General features: G+C 43.0%; 1 protein-coding gene across 2 annotated transcripts; it reads right to left on the bottom strand.

Moving 5' to 3' along the window:
• Positions 1-3,376: 3,376 nt before the first annotated feature.
• On the bottom strand, positions 3,377-15,249 carry papss2a (3'-phosphoadenosine 5'-phosphosulfate synthase 2a). Of its 2 annotated transcripts, XM_031579279.2 has the most exons (13): positions 14,776-15,249; positions 12,104-12,218; positions 11,435-11,670; positions 10,686-10,824; positions 8,765-8,883; positions 8,299-8,412; positions 7,738-7,849; positions 6,701-6,906; positions 6,174-6,309; positions 5,609-5,877; positions 4,810-5,039; positions 4,423-4,522; positions 3,377-4,380 (listed from the first exon to the last, which is right to left on the bottom strand). In XM_031579279.2, the coding sequence occupies exons 1-13, from the start codon at positions 14,800-14,802 to the stop codon at positions 4,339-4,341; spliced, it is 1,845 nt and encodes a 614-aa protein (XP_031435139.1). In that variant the 5' UTR covers positions 14,803-15,249; the 3' UTR covers positions 3,377-4,338. The 2 variants fall into 2 exon arrangements, with proteins under 2 accessions (XP_031435139.1, XP_012683666.2); XM_012828212.3 differs by having other exon boundaries at positions 3,377-4,522; positions 14,776-15,248.
• Positions 15,250-15,428: the final 179 nt, after the last annotated feature.

Here is a 15,428-nt window from a genome sequence, read left to right as displayed (position 1 = left end):
AGCATGGACCCGCCACGCACCCACATTATCAGCCTACGGCCCGGTTCATGATAGTGCAGCCAGTAGGTAGCCAACCGTCTTCAAGCACAAGCCTGTCTTTGAAGACAAGGACATCAGTTATCTTCAGTCTGCTTCACCCCTTGAGCTGGTTGAGAGTACTTACCTGCTTTCCTGCTCAGTGTTCACTATAAAAAAGACCATCAATACCAACAGTAATGCGACAGGAGCTGCACCATTAGCAGGTTAATGAGTTCAACAGGCCAAGGCCAGTGGGCAAAGTTAACACATTTCTGAGTGGTCGATACTTCTTCTCAGAAGCGGGGCAGGAGAGCCATGACATGGGTCTGATTGAGATGGAGGAGGTTGCGGTTCAGGAGAGATGCAGAAGTTTAAGGGCATAGAGGTGCATTTATTTTATCTTTGCTAGTTTATTGCCTTTGATGTGCATTACATGTATATTCTGTCCATTTGTTGTTATACAGTCAGCACTGTACCACACTGTTTCCTCAGTATTACCCATCTTTACACCTGCGTATCTGCATCAGACATCATTGTCATGGAGTACATCTGTCATTTTAATGGAAGTGTTTAGAAATAATGTTCCTGAGCATAAACATGTATTGTCAGTTTCTATTTCAGGTTATTGTCACTCCCCTGTTTATCAGGGTCACCACAAGGCCACTTTTCGTGTGCCGTTAATAACCCGATCCATTTAGTCTGTTCGGCACAGACCCGGTGTTCTGTTGGGAAAAGCACAGAGGGTCCAGTTGGCGGATTTAAACAGGGTTACCTGGAACGCGGCAGATCAAACAACCTTATCTGCACTTTCGCTACCGGGGAATTCCCTCCCATCCATGAGCCGGTTGCTCAGGTACAGGAGAACACTCATCTCATTTCTCTTTAAGCTGTTGAATCAGCTTAGTGTCATCTGCAATCAGTCACTCCAGTAGAACACTGGGCCACATATCTGGGGCACCTGCGGAGATGTAACTCTGGTCAGTGCTACACTTTCAGGTATAGACATGCAAATATTTAAATCTGAGATATTTGTTTTGAGTCTTACAGTGGTGTGTTCGATCCAGGTGTCGCAAGTCAGCACCTACATAAATGTCATGCAAGTCATGCAACCTTGTCTATTCAGTACTAACTGACAAAAGAAGATCTGGTACAAGTAGGCTACATATGCTATCTCAGAGACACCTGCAATTTTCACATAACTCAGACAAGAATATGTCTGGATTTATGTAACTGATTGTCTTGTTAAAATATCAGAACATTACAGGTCTAGCTAATCTGTATATCTTATATATTAAGATTACTGTACCTCATAGCTATAATGATAGAGGCTCACAAGACTCAGAAATAGGCTAGCTATATGAGGAGTGCCCTGAACACATAACCTGTGAAGCTTGTGTACACAGTATAAGTCCATTTGTCCCTTTATGGTACATATTTCAAAGCAGTGATGTTTAAAAAAAAAAATGTATCAGAGATAAATCAAAATGCTATTTTCATGTCATAAATATATGATATGTGGCATGTAAAGATAAGCAATTGAGTATGCGTTGTAATATATTATACCACACTTACTTTTTGCCACCTTGAAGATGACGGTTTTGAGAAAATGTGCTTACCTTTTTTATCATTTTCTAGGCACTATTTGGATGGCAAACATATACATTTGTTTCTGGGGCTGGAGCTTGCTAAGGTTGTTTTCCCCAGAAGAGGGGAGTGTTGGAGTGTTGGTTACTTATTTCTATTGTGATACCTACCACATCAGACACCCTTTGTTCAAGTATGCCTGTCTCAAAATATGGTAGTTTGTGGTAAGGGCAGTTGATAGTATTTTCCCTGGATGGATGGATGGATAGATGGATGAAATGGTACTCTACAAAGGCAACGGACGAGCAACATTGAGTAAGCAGTGTGTATGTAGCAAGATCTGTAAGAACGAGCGGGGCTTAAAGATCCACCAGATGAAATGTTTGGTGGGAACAGGAGTGTCACAGCGCACAGGAAGGCAACCTGGTGAGACGCAGGAGGAGCCGGGCCACCAGCCACCCCACAGTCACCCCACAGTCACCCCACAGCCACCCCACAGTCACCCCACAGTGCCCGGATCCTCCACGTGCCGCAAATGACTCACCTAAGCATCAAGTTTGAAAGGAGAAGGATCAAGTGGCCGGCAGCTAACAAGGCGTCACTGTGGAACCAGCTACACAAGGACGTAGATCAGATTCTAGACGTGACTGCAGGGGGAGATGCAGACAGGAAACTTCCAGCTATGACAGCAGTCACTGTGAGCCAGAGCCAGAGCCAGAGCCAGAGGGCTAGAGGGCCAGAGGGCCTTTCTCAATCAAAGTGAGGTAAAGATCCACAACATCACACAGGAGCTGAAGACCCTAAGGCGCCAGTACAAGCAAGCAGGGGAGGAGGAGTGCACAGGCCTGGCCTAACTGGCCTAACTGAGGAAGAAGATCATGGTGCTATGTCGAGCAGAGGGGCAGCGGGGCCGCCGCCATGAAAGAGTCCGTATGTGGGCTGCATTCATAGCCAACCCGTTCAGGTTCAGCAAGAAGCTATTAGGACGAAAACCCTGTGGCAGGCTGGTATGGTGGCAGGCTGGTATGCTCGCAGGCGGAGATAGACCACTACCTGAAGAAGACATACAGTGGGCCAGAAAGAAAGCAGGATTTGCTGTAGCAAGAAGAACGTGGTTCTAGTTTCCGATTCCACAAAGCAAGTCATGCTACACAGTACTGTGGGAAGACCACCTGGAAGAGGCGTTTCAGAGGGAGCTCAATAAGTAATGATAGCCTGGTCAGAGAATGTCAGCAAGGTGGCTGGACAGCAAGATGTTTATCAGTAGAGGTACGCAGTACCACACACGTGACAGAGAGAACCTCAAGGTGGCTGTGCCTCAAAGGAGGAGAGCCATGGGGGTAGAGTAGCTAGTTTGCCATCTAGACGGAGCGGGAGATAGAGTCCCCCAACTCCTAACTGGATGGTCTGGAGGAAGTTGGCGAGGAGAGAACGCGGAGGAAGCTGGACTGTTTTTATTTAAAAAAAATGTATGTGTATGTTTGATTCCCATTCCTGTCCTATTCACTTCATAAATCTTGCTGCTATGACACCTGAATTTCCCTAACGGGATTAATAAAAGTCTATCTTATCTTATCTTTATCTTAGACACAAGTTTGGGTCTGGTCGACCGCCGGCTGGGTCGCCTGGACGAGGAAGTATGCTCTCGAAAGACCCGAGACAACCAATGATTTCATGAACTTCACTGAATATGTATTTCCTCAATCTCTCTTTGGCATAATAGCAGACTTCATAACATCAAGGTATCACTGACTCGCTCTCAGAAACAAGAATGTTCCATTGATTCCAGTTTAATCATCTTACTCAGTTGGTCCAGAAGGTAGACAATAAATACAAATGGCTGAGGATGCCTTTAACAAAACCATTAGATCTATCCCAGTTGTAATATTTAAAATGTTTCTAGATGAGAACTGCTAAATTCAGGTATTCTATCCAGGTTCGTGATGGGTGCAGTTCGAATATATCTTAGTCATGAAACAAATGGACAATTTAATTTCCTTATGGAAGTATGTACATGTTCAACATAATGTAAAGATCCCTCTCCAAATCCCATAAACTATTTCTAACTATTCTAATTATAAAAGATAAATATCAACAAGAGTATACAAAGTAAATGATTGTAATAATCTTTTCTGGCATTTAAAAATGTCCTGGTCTATTTAGATAATCATCTGGAAATATTAAGATAATTCACAGTCTAAAAGTCACTGAATGAACCCTTACAGTGTAGACGGATTAACTGATTTAAAAATCTTTACATTGAATGTGATTTAAATGTTCCCCTGTGCATATAAAGTTTCAACAGATTTACAGGTACACAGAAAAAATGGAATGATCTTGACACAGACACAGATTTGACCTCTTTTTGACACCAGGAAAACTTTGGTAAGCCCTATGAGATGTGCGAGAACTTCATGACGATGTCTATCGCTGTCTCTTCCACAGAGTTGTAAACTTTGACATACTATGTAAGATATAATATGTATTCATGGTCTAGGCATGTTATGAATGATACTGTTTATATTTGCTGTGCCGTATGTGATGAGGTGTGTGTGTGTAGTCTCTACTCATGAGGATTCCCATCTGTCTGTGGACACCTGTATTTGGGTAGTTCAACTACAGTAGTAAACTGATACTGGCATTTTGATTGAGCTGTAGTCGTCTCAATTTGCCTGGTTGTGCTGTGTCCTGCAGCTACTGGTCTTTTTGTATGGATCCATAGTACTCGGTCAGGATCTACTGGTCTTTTTGTATGGATCCATAGTACTCGGTCAGGATCTACTGGTCTTTTTGTATGGATCCATAGTACTCGGTCAGGATCTTCCAGGCTTTAGGGGCCATGAAGCCATCAGGGGGATTCTCTCCGCTCCGAGCCAGTTTCCTCATTCGTGTTCCAGAGATGAACTCAAATTCAGCATGTCTGAAGAAGACACACAGACACACACACAAATACATTTAGAGGAGTGAGAGGGGGTGATTAGAGTGTGTGTGAGTGTATTTCTCTAGGGTCTGAGAGAAAATAATCAGCTCTATGACTAGCTTTCTTCTGTTAAAGTGTATGTATGAGTTTGTGTTTTGATGTGTGTGTGTGTGTGTGTGTGAGAGAGAGAGAGGGAGAGAGAGAGAGAGAGAGAGAGAGAGAGAGAGAGAGAGAGAGAGAGAGAGAGAGAGAGAGAGAGAGAAAGGAGCATTTCAATTTGGCCTAACCTCTCTTTGTCATAGAAATCCATGGCTTTTTTGGTCTTGTTATAAGCTGCCACTCTGAATGGGATGATCTCCACTGACGTGAGCCCCGGGGCCATGGAGAGGACCTTGCCCCCGTGCGTGGGCTCGTACATGTCCTGCCCTGACTCGGGATGGGGCATTCCTGCTGGGTCTCTCCCCACAATGTAGAAGTTGGCCCCTGCCACCATCCTTGCACGACAGTGCCACTGCACCTACAGTGGACACAGGAGGAATTGCACAAATGCACCCCAAAGGGCAATTAGCTGCCTCTTCTAATTCTTGATCTAAATTCCTATTTTATTCTCCCCCTTTGTCGCGAAGGGAGAGCGTGGTCACCCCACCCAGACTCGAACCCAGGTCTACAGGGTGCTAAACATGCACTCTGACCGCAACGCCAATGAGCCAGGCTCAATGGCATGGCAGTCAGAGCACATACTTATCTGTAGTGACGATCACAGTCTCAATGGCATGGCAGTCAGAGCACATACTCATCTGTAGTGACGATCACATCGTCACACCCTTATACATGCAAAGTACTGTGTCATCACATGCACAGGTTCCTGAGTACACAATATGTATAGTTCTCAAATGTTTGCCATCACTGTCTCTTTGGTAAGAGGTGTCTCCAAGATACTTTTGATTAGTTTTCAATTGCTATCCTTCTATTCTTTTGATTGGATGTGACTGCGAAATCATCTGGATAAGGATGACATCCCTGCACTTCATCTGAAGGATCATTCCCAGACAAGCATCCCTCATCTCCGCGGTGACCTCGTCTTACCTCAGTGGGGCCTGCATACATCATGGGCGAGGGGAAGATGGCCACGATGGTTGAGGCGGGGTTGAGCACGCCCTCCTCCAGCACGGCAGCGTGCTGCTTCATGCGCCACGGAAGCGGCACGTCGTCATCTTTGGTCCAGCCGCCCAGCGGATGCAGGAGGAGCACGGGGCGCCGGTAGCCGCGGTCCTCGAGGCGGCGTCGCGTGTCCTGCATCAGCAGGGCGTGGCCGTTGTGCACCGGGTTCCGCAGTTGGAATGCAAAGACCGCATCTATGGTCAAACACAGGGATAGGCGGGCAGAAATAGGTTTCAACTGAGCAAACATGAGCATGTCCGCTATATGGACTGTATATGTGACCGTATTCAACTGAGCAACAATGAGCATGTCTGCTATATGGACTGTATATTCATTTATTTATTACTTAAGTTTGATTTCAGACAGAATCCAAAACAAACTTTTCCTTTAAAGACAATAAATGATTACTGCGCATAATGTTAATGTCATAGACTTATATATGTTTGCTGTACGTTTCCAGCAGCCAGACTGCATTGCCTGTCTCTCTCACCTGCTTTCATCTCTTTGAACCTCTGCTTCAGTTCCTTAGGAGTGAGTCGGTACTGGTCCAGGCCATCGTCCCATCTAATTCTCTCCAGCACCTCAAGGTCACCACCGACCAGCCAATCTCCGCTCTCCAACACCATCTATCCAAGAACAGGCGCATGATCACGTTATTCAGCCAATCTCCACTCTCCAACACCATCTATCCCAGAACAGGTGCATGATCACGTTATTCATAGACTTGTTATTCACGTGGAGTTGCTGTGTTTGAGTTTGTATTGAGTATTGAGTTTTCAGTGACAACAACGAATAAAAACTGCTTTTCAAGTTACAAGAGCCGGACTGACGGAATGTGCATCACTAGAGCTCGACTGCGGATTTGGTTAAAGATTATGTGTCATGATACTGACAGTGAGTGAAGCGCCTGATGCACAGTGTAACTGATTAACACTCAGTCAGGAGTACTCAAAGCCTGAGTGTCAGCTCTGGGTGAACGGGCCTGTGGCATGACAGAGGTATCTAGGCAACCAGCACCTTTATGTAAGGGTGTTTGGGGCAGGTCGTTCCCCACTGTCTGGCACAGCGTTCCTCCTTGCGGTGCTCGTAGAACTCTGGGTTGCGCAGGATCGCCACCCTGACCCCCTGGAACTCTAACGCCACGGCGGCAGATCCATTCAGCTGCTCTTTTGTCTCCGTGGATACGGGCAGTACAATGGGAATGGACAAGTTAATCACTCCACCTGAGGAGAGATCACATGCCGTTCAGGCACTTCATCACATCTCCGGCTTCACCACACTCAATGAAACACAATGCTACAGTCGAATAGTATTGTATTATACTGTATTGTTTGTCATTTTGAAACGGATAAAATCAGGAGGTTTGCATACAGCATAATCCCAGTACAAACTTGTGTTGCGCACACACTATTTGTCTTGAGGGTAGTACCCTGTGTGTTCTTCTTTGTGTCTGTATTTGCTATATCTTCTAAATCCCTTTTGTCCTGTGGCCCACAGATGGCACAAGTGAAAAGGGGTGGGAAGATGTTTGTTCTTCCACGACTGTCGCTCATAAAAGCCACGTCAGACCTGATATCGTAATAAGCCATCCTTAAAAGGATATTGAGTTCTGTGCGGTAGTGATGCTACTGGCTTAGTTTTATGGGCTATTTGTTGTGTGTTCATCTTGTAAAACCTTACACCGACAGTACCAATTAATTGGTCTTATGTACATACTCTATGTCATATGCTGTGATCTATGCCTTCGGTTTCCTTAAAGATGGAACACTGGTGTGGTGGGTTTAGAGGATCAGTAGATAAATTTGTTTGCTGTTTTCTAAATGTAATCCTGCTCACCTTCCTCTTTGTTTGACAATATAACCAATAAAACTATGTTGCATAGACTACAGAACACCAGAAAAACTAGAATATGCCCTGTATTGTATGTGTGTCTAAACCCCGGGGGCTTTGTATGTGTTGCATAGGAAAGATGACCATCTTGCTTAGTTGAGTCACCCATTCTGGCAGACTGAGTAAGTGAAATTGTGTTTTAGAAGAGAAGGGGGATTATTTACCATCTAGCAGGTTATTGAAGTGAAGAACCTGCAGGTATTCTCTCTCCCTCATGAAACCCTTCAGGGGGCTGGCCCAACCCTCCGACAGCACCTGCACCCACTGGAGGTCCAGCTGGAGAGATGGCGGAAGTGTTAGTGATGAAAAAGAGTGTCATCAAAGTGTCAGCAAGGATCCTTTATACTGAGCTTTACAGTACAGTTTAAAAGATAAGACCCAATACTGTTACTGTAGCTCCAGTGAAGTTCAACTGAGTGCAAGATTAAAGGTCAAATAGTCAGAATAAAGGTCGAACAGTCATGTTATCGAAGTAACATCAGAAGATAAATGATAAAGCAGCGTCCGTTTGTCCACTCCTCTTCAATGCAATCCACACACTGCAACAAGCACACGATAATGTCTGGGAATCATAAACTCGTCACTAGCCATTTATGTAATCCTGTCAAATATTGACCACCGATTACTTTTGTGTGATAATGAGGCTAGAAATTGGCACAGACTGACACAGTGAGGCACTAAAGTGCAGATGCTGGAAAGGGTCTCTATGGAGACAAGGAAGTTACCTTGTTGATGGTGATAGTGGGCAGTGCACTAGCATTAGCCTTGGCCGTCTCCAGCATGTTCTCTGGTACAAAGAGTTCGTTTACCTCCCCCACGACCCCACTCGGAACGATACTCTATTTACAGAGAGAGAGAGAGAGGAAACGGGTTATTACAGTAGATGTCGTATTTTATCAGGAATTATAATATCCACACTGACAGGACATGACAGATATCCAGTCGGACAGCATACCATTGGGTATCTGACCCAAGGACATGTAAACAAAATCTGTCACAACAACCAACAAATAAACAAAGAAAAACGATGCAATGTTTTAATCTTGTTTTTGAGAACAAACACTACATACTGGACTTTTAATGCACCTTTAAGGATGCTTTAGGACGACACTCCCATGTCAACTATGTATTGTACTATGTGTTGCTGATTGCTATCGGAGGTTAACATTGTGTCGTTTAATCCATACTAACTTGCTCTTTCAAGAGGTCCACCACTTGTTGTATGCACTCATTCACTGTGAGCTCCCCTGTTTTTAGAACTAGGTCAGGGGCATCTGGACGTTCATAGTCAGAATCAATGCCGGTAAAACCTGTGTGAAAACAAACAAATGAAAGTCCATTAAGACAATGTACACACCGTGTTCAACTGTAGGCAGAATTAAAGGTACAGTCTGTGATTCTGGCCTTTAATATGGTACATGTAGAATTAGCACATAAATCAACAAAAACAATCACAGAACTGACACTTGACTCTGCCTTTAGTCTTAGCATGTAAATGACCCTACTCATATCCGAGATCATACACTAGATTTGGCTATCAGCATGGCTTTCAGTAATCCTACTGTAAATGTTCTGAACCTAGCTCTATCTGAACATTTCTGTTTTGTTTTTTGATGAGCTGGTCACTTCAATAAACCCAAACTAACTGTAAAACCGTCAATAAGAGGTACATTAACGAAAATACCAGAACTCTATTTATGAAAGCCATAGCTATGACACCAAGTATAACAGCGAAATCTGTGGATGACCATCTTAGTCACTTTAACTCTACAATTCCCAGGGTTCTTGATACCGTAGCATATTAAATATGTCAAAGCTAAAATGATTAAACATAAAACACCATACAGGAATGTCACAACAGTAGCAAGAGAAAATGCAGAAAAAGCTGAGCGTAGGATGGCTGGATGCAACACTCTTTCTTTCAATTAAATAAAGACACGACTGAGGTAGTCCATGCAACCCATGGTAAAACTCTTTGCATACTCATGGACGGGGGACCTCAGTTTCAGTGACCACATCAAAGCCATAACTAAATCAGCATTTTGGCATCTCAAAAACATAGCTAAGGTCAGAGACTTTGTGTCTAAGCTATTTAAAGAAAACGTATTCGTGCCTTTGTGTCCTGCGGGGTTGACTATTGAAATGCTCTCCTTACTGGCCTTCAAAAATAGTATTTTAGACAGCTACCATTGGCCATTGGTCCCCAGTTAGATACAGAATTGAATTCCACGTATTACTTAATGTCTATAAGTCACTTGAAGGTCTGGGCCCTAAATATATCTTTGAAATGTTTGCTGAATATAAACCTGGTAGGTCTCTTAGATCTGCAGGAGCTGGTCAGCTAGTGGGGCCCACTGCCTTCAATCCATCACTTGACTGCCGTGTGAGTTTAAAAAGTAATAAAGTGAACATTTGCCCTTTGGTTTTTACACTGTTACTTTTTTATCTTTGCGCTGCTTTTTATTTTAAATTTTAAAGTGTTGCCATAGTCTCTTTATCATAACGTATAAATCACATTGTTGCCTAAGTTTTAAGTCTTTTAAGCTTACCGTATAAATCACATTGAATGACCTCTGTGTTTGTTAATGTGCTATATAAATAAACTTGAACTTGAACTTGAACTAAGCTATAATACAGATGAATATACATGACATAACCATGACAAGCCTCATGAAAAACCATACTGGCAGAAAGATAAAGGGGAAAAACCCTCTGGAATGTGAGTAGGCAACCTTAGAGGAGAGATGGCCAATAAGATAAAACCACTGACATGTTAAAGGTACAGGGACACAGTAAAGATCAAAGGAACAGCATTATGTCAAGTAGTTGACAGCAACCTTCCTCTGATACTATACGATTTATAATGAATTCTTAAGTGGTTAAGGATATATTCAAATATAAATGTATGTAGTAAATGTATGGAAGTGCACTTGGAAAGTTAAAGCCCTCACCAGTATAACTATCTCGATTTCCTAAATATTCCTTGAACAAGGCAAGGAACCACTAAATTAAACTAAACTAACAAAAATCTAGTTTGTGTGTGTGTGTGTGTGTGTGTGTGTGTGTGTGTGTGTGTGTGTGTGTGTGTGTGTGTGTGTGTGTGTGACATTACCTTTAATTTCTCCAGCACGTGCCTTTTTGTAGAGTCCTTTGACATCACGACTCTCACACACTTCCAGAGGTGCGTTGACAAACACTTCAAAGAAAGGAAGGCCCGCCTTGTCATGAATGCTACGTGCCTCATCACGGTCCTACACCAGGGGGCAAAGGTCAAACAGATAAGACTGGAGGTATGAACAGATAGATTATTCACGTCGATAAGTGACATCGGCAGCAATAAATAATAATGGAGATCAATAAAATCCACTATTAGCTGGACAGAGTTCAAAACTATGCCATATGTGTAAGATATAATTATGGTTTGATCTACAGGTATGTACATAAGATGGAGGTAGGAGCTACGTAATGTATAGAGGAGTTATGTAATCTACATCTCCAATTTACGGAGGTCAGACTTCTACAAGCAGATTCTATATATTAATTTATATAGTCAGATTCTATATATTAATTTATGTCTTGCATATTTACATTTACATTTACCGGTAGTCATTTAGCAGACGCTTTTATCCAAAGCGACTTACAAGGATGTATACACATTTTTTTTTTTTTTTTTACATTTACACTGATGGCACACTGCACATCGGGAGCAATTAGGGGTTCAGTGTCTTGCTCAAGGACGCTTCGACAGGGAATCGAACCTTCTGATTACTAAACGACTTCTCTACCTCCTGTACCACTATCGCCTACATATTTATGTACTATCTACTGACATCAGATGGAGGAAATTACTATGTCACTGACCTTAGTAAATGGTGAGATGAAGCTGGTGATGCAGACCAGTCCTGCATCAGCAAACAGCTTGGCCACCTCAGCAATGCGACGGATGTTCTCCTCGCGGTCCACGGCACTGAAGCCCAAGTTCTTGTTCATCCCATGACGAACGTTGTCTCCATCCAGGGAATAACACGGGATGCTGTGGGACACCAGGTACTCCTCTAGGGCAAAGCCAACAGTGGTTTTACCAGCACCAGACAGACCTGGGAAGAACAATGACAACTGTGAGTTACAAAAGATACTGCTGTTATTTACTTGAACCAGTCACTTTATAAGGAACAACCAGACCTCATTCACTGGATAATTTGGCCTGGGTGTGGTGCTTGTAACACAAATTCCTTCAATTGGGTGTGGGTTTATATGATGACCACGTTTTTCAGACCGCTGGTTAGGTTCTGTTACAACAACAATTTCTACAGTAAATGTGAACAATTAATCTGTGTTCAGAATGGACACTTCTTGTCTCATTAGGTTCAGCTATGATCTCTGCAATTGTGATATTCTTTGTGATGTTCATACCACACAAAAGCAAACCGAACTCATCACATTTGCGCAGTCTACATCTGGGTTTGTAAAGCCAGCTGGTTTATGGTATGGAATGAAGTAGCGTTCAGGGTGATGGGTGTAATTGTATACCTGTCAGCCAGACCGTGCAGCCCCTGAATCCTCCTCTGGTTCCCACCACCTGTCCCCTCTTGCTGCGGCTCACATGGTGGGCCTGATACACCACGTTTGTGGACCTTTGTAGATTCTAAGGAGAACACAATAACTTAATAGTGTTTATGAATTGTTTACTTTTTTATTTGTGATGCTTTAAAAAAATGAAATACTTCTATTCAGTGCAAACAGTCACAACTTATTCATTTTTTTGTAGTATTCCTTAGGATAACATTTTTACCATCTTCAAATACCTTAACACCACTGTACATGGGTAAAACAATATAAACTTGTCCTGAATATGCGCAGTTCACTTTCAACGCTCATTTCTAGGACAAATCTTTCTTGTCCATCAACTTTATTATTTAAGTATTATTATTATTGAAGTATTAGCAAACTCTTGCCTGCACCCTTAGGTAAATACAGCGAGAGGCTTTGCGATTACCACCCATGTTTGGATAAGCATCTAGGCCTTTTTGTATTTTGTGAATGAACACAAAGACTGAATGTACAAAAGAAAGTCATTGTACGTGTGTGTGTGTGTGTTTCTGTATCTGTATATATTTCATGCGCCCAACACAAAATGCGTTTTCTTCTGGATTCTGTCTGTCATTTCAAAAGGGCTACACCAAACTCTTGACGGATTATATGTTCGGGTAGTTTTCACATAAACTCCCCTTTCCCACTGCTTAGTGTGTCTGCTTAAGGGTATCACACCCACTACTTGACTTGCTGGCGGAGACTGGAGTAGGGTGACTGTGTGAAGGCATACTGTTTGGACCATGACGTTGGCCCATGGCTGCTCTGAGAGAGTCGAATGGACAATGTGGTCAGTGTGCTGCAGCTGAGCAGTGATGATGTGGCAGATTCAGTGCCCACTTGCTTTGGAGCCTTCCAGATGCTTTGAAAACACACACACACACACACACACACACACACACACACACACACACACACACACACACACACACACACACACACACACACACACAGACACACACACACACACACACAAACACACACACACACACTCACACTCACACTCACACTCACACTCACACACACACACACTCACTCACACTGACTCACACACACACACACACACACACACACACACACACACACACATACACACACACACACACACACACAAGTGCCTAACCTAACCATCCTCTCTACCCCACCCAAAGGGAATGATACAATGCAAGCTCTTGACATCTCGATCTCGGCCCGTCCGCCTCAGACCCAGACCACCAGACGCATGTTTACACGGGTTTAAATTCTATGGCTTCTTTGAATCAACACATCCCAGTGACTGAGGCGGAGTGGTACAAATTAAACATGGGAGTAATCATCAGAGCGGGGACAACACACTCATACATCAGCCATTACATTCCCAGACCTGAGCCCTGGAAAACTGCATTTATCTCAGAAGTGAGTAACGTCTGTTCCATGAGTGTGAACCCACACTGTGAGACTCCCCGTGGGCCTGCCGCCGCACACTCCAGCTAGTATTCGGAGGGTAGACGTTGGAGGTAAACAAATAGGCCTATTCATTCATTAATTCATTCACAAAGCACTATACTGTGAGCGGGCTACAGCTCAACCACAATCTGTATTCCTCCACAGTGAGCAAGCTACTACTCAACTGAAGTCTCCATTTCTCTATTTCCCCCTGAGTGCATCACTTTCCTAAAATACCCTTTGTGGTATTCTATGTAGTGTATTCTAAGTAGTGTATTATATGTAGTATATTCTAAGTAGTGTATTCTATGTAGTGTATTCTATGTAGTATATTCTAAGTAGTGTATTCTATGTAGTGTATTCTATGTAGTTTATTCTATGACGTGTAGTCTATGTAGTGTATACTATGTAGTGTTGTGGTATTCTATGTAGTGTTCCAGTTCAACAAATGTCCTACTAACCAACAAACAGAGTTTTGCTTTGATTGGATCATTTGGAAAGACAATAAGTTAACTAACCTGGGAATCCTTTTAGCACTAGACTGGTTTCAATACATATATCAATAAGAAGAAATATGGATCTAAATCGTTAATGTTTGTTTTGTCAAACGAATTAAATAATCATTATTCAAAAACCGTAAGGAGAGAGTTTTATCTCTAAAATGACAGGACATGTTTATTACAGAGGTTTAAGAGACACTTGAAAGAGCCACTTCACACCTGAAAACATAAACAGCTTAAAGTCACAGATAAACTAAACCAGTAGCTTAGAAACAGCACTTTGCATAGCCCATCCATCCTGTCAAACTCAAACGAATTCGCGAGAGGGGACATTGATGTAATTAATTAATTAATGAATCATTTCAAAACTCGCTATCTATTTGATGAATAATTCCAAACAATGGTGTATCCTGAATGCACGGAGGTGAAGAACTGTTAGCCAGTCTACAGTACTGTTGCTAAAGCATCTATACATTTCTTTCTCAACACAAACAACCATACATATCTGCGGTTACATAACAACTCAAAAGTTTACAGCCAGTTTAAGTTGTCAGAGGAAAATAACAAGCCCGTGTACAAAGGAGCACGGTCTTTGCCTCTCAAAACTTTGTAACATTCTGTAGTCTGATGCATGCTACTTCTTTTAACTAGTAGACATAGCACGAAAAGTTCAGTTATTCGTCTTACCGTGCACTGCATTTTGTTTCCGGACATCGTGATTTCGCTCGAGTGAGCAGTGGACTCTGGACGCTTGTCTCCTGGGCCGGGACGGGGCAAATCGCTCTGGGCGGGGAGAGTTGCGGAGCCGATGTGAGGAGCCTAAAGGGGTCGGGGTTTTTAAGAGTTCCTGAAGACACGTAGCGTTTCTCCGCCCTGCCCCTTTCAGTGAGTATCATTCTACATATTGCCAGACGATATTGTCCCAAAATCACATCACAAGGGCTGGATCAACAGTGCCAGTGCGTGGGTGGAGGAAATACGAAACAGAATTCGCAAAGAAACGAGGCGTTGGTGTTAGTTTAACAGATTTTGGTTATACATGAATTCTCCCTATAACGTCTTTCTGAGACGTTTTGCCAAAAGGCCTAGGTTACTTAATGCAGACGGCAAATGACCACCTGCTGTAGCCCTCAGTCCATCGAACCCTAACTTGCATCCATTCTCCTCACATGCAGCTGATTCCCTCATAGGCTTCTGCTACCAGAACTGTGATGCCTAATTGTGGTAGCCTCTCATGTGCAGGTCCTCCTTCTTACCTATCCTTATTACATTTAATTTCTTTCCAGTTAATGTCCGATGAACATCATTTCAATTAACATTAAACTTAAAGGTCATTGTCA

This window comes from Clupea harengus, chromosome 13 (genome assembly GCF_900700415.2).
Source record: "Clupea harengus chromosome 13, Ch_v2.0.2, whole genome shotgun sequence".
Lineage (NCBI taxonomy): Eukaryota > Metazoa > Chordata > Actinopteri > Clupeiformes > Clupeidae > Clupea > Clupea harengus.
The sequence above is the reverse complement of the archived record's forward strand: the minus strand, read 5'-3'. Positions and strand labels throughout refer to the sequence as shown.

What these genes read in the sequence shown, in the direction of transcription:
- papss2a (XM_031579279.2), bottom strand. Translation starts at nt 14,802, where the DNA reads ATGTCCGGAAACAAAATGCAGTGCACG. An exon ending in CCACTATCACCATCAACAAG is followed by an intron (nt 7,850 to 8,298) that starts GTAACTTCCTTG and finishes CCATCTCTCCAG; the next exon opens with CTGGACCTCCAGTGGGTGCA. An exon ending in TGGCCCCTAAAGCCTGGAAG is followed by an intron (nt 4,381 to 4,422) that starts ATCCTGACCGAG and finishes AAAGACCAGTAG; the next exon opens with ATCCTGACCGAGTACTATGG.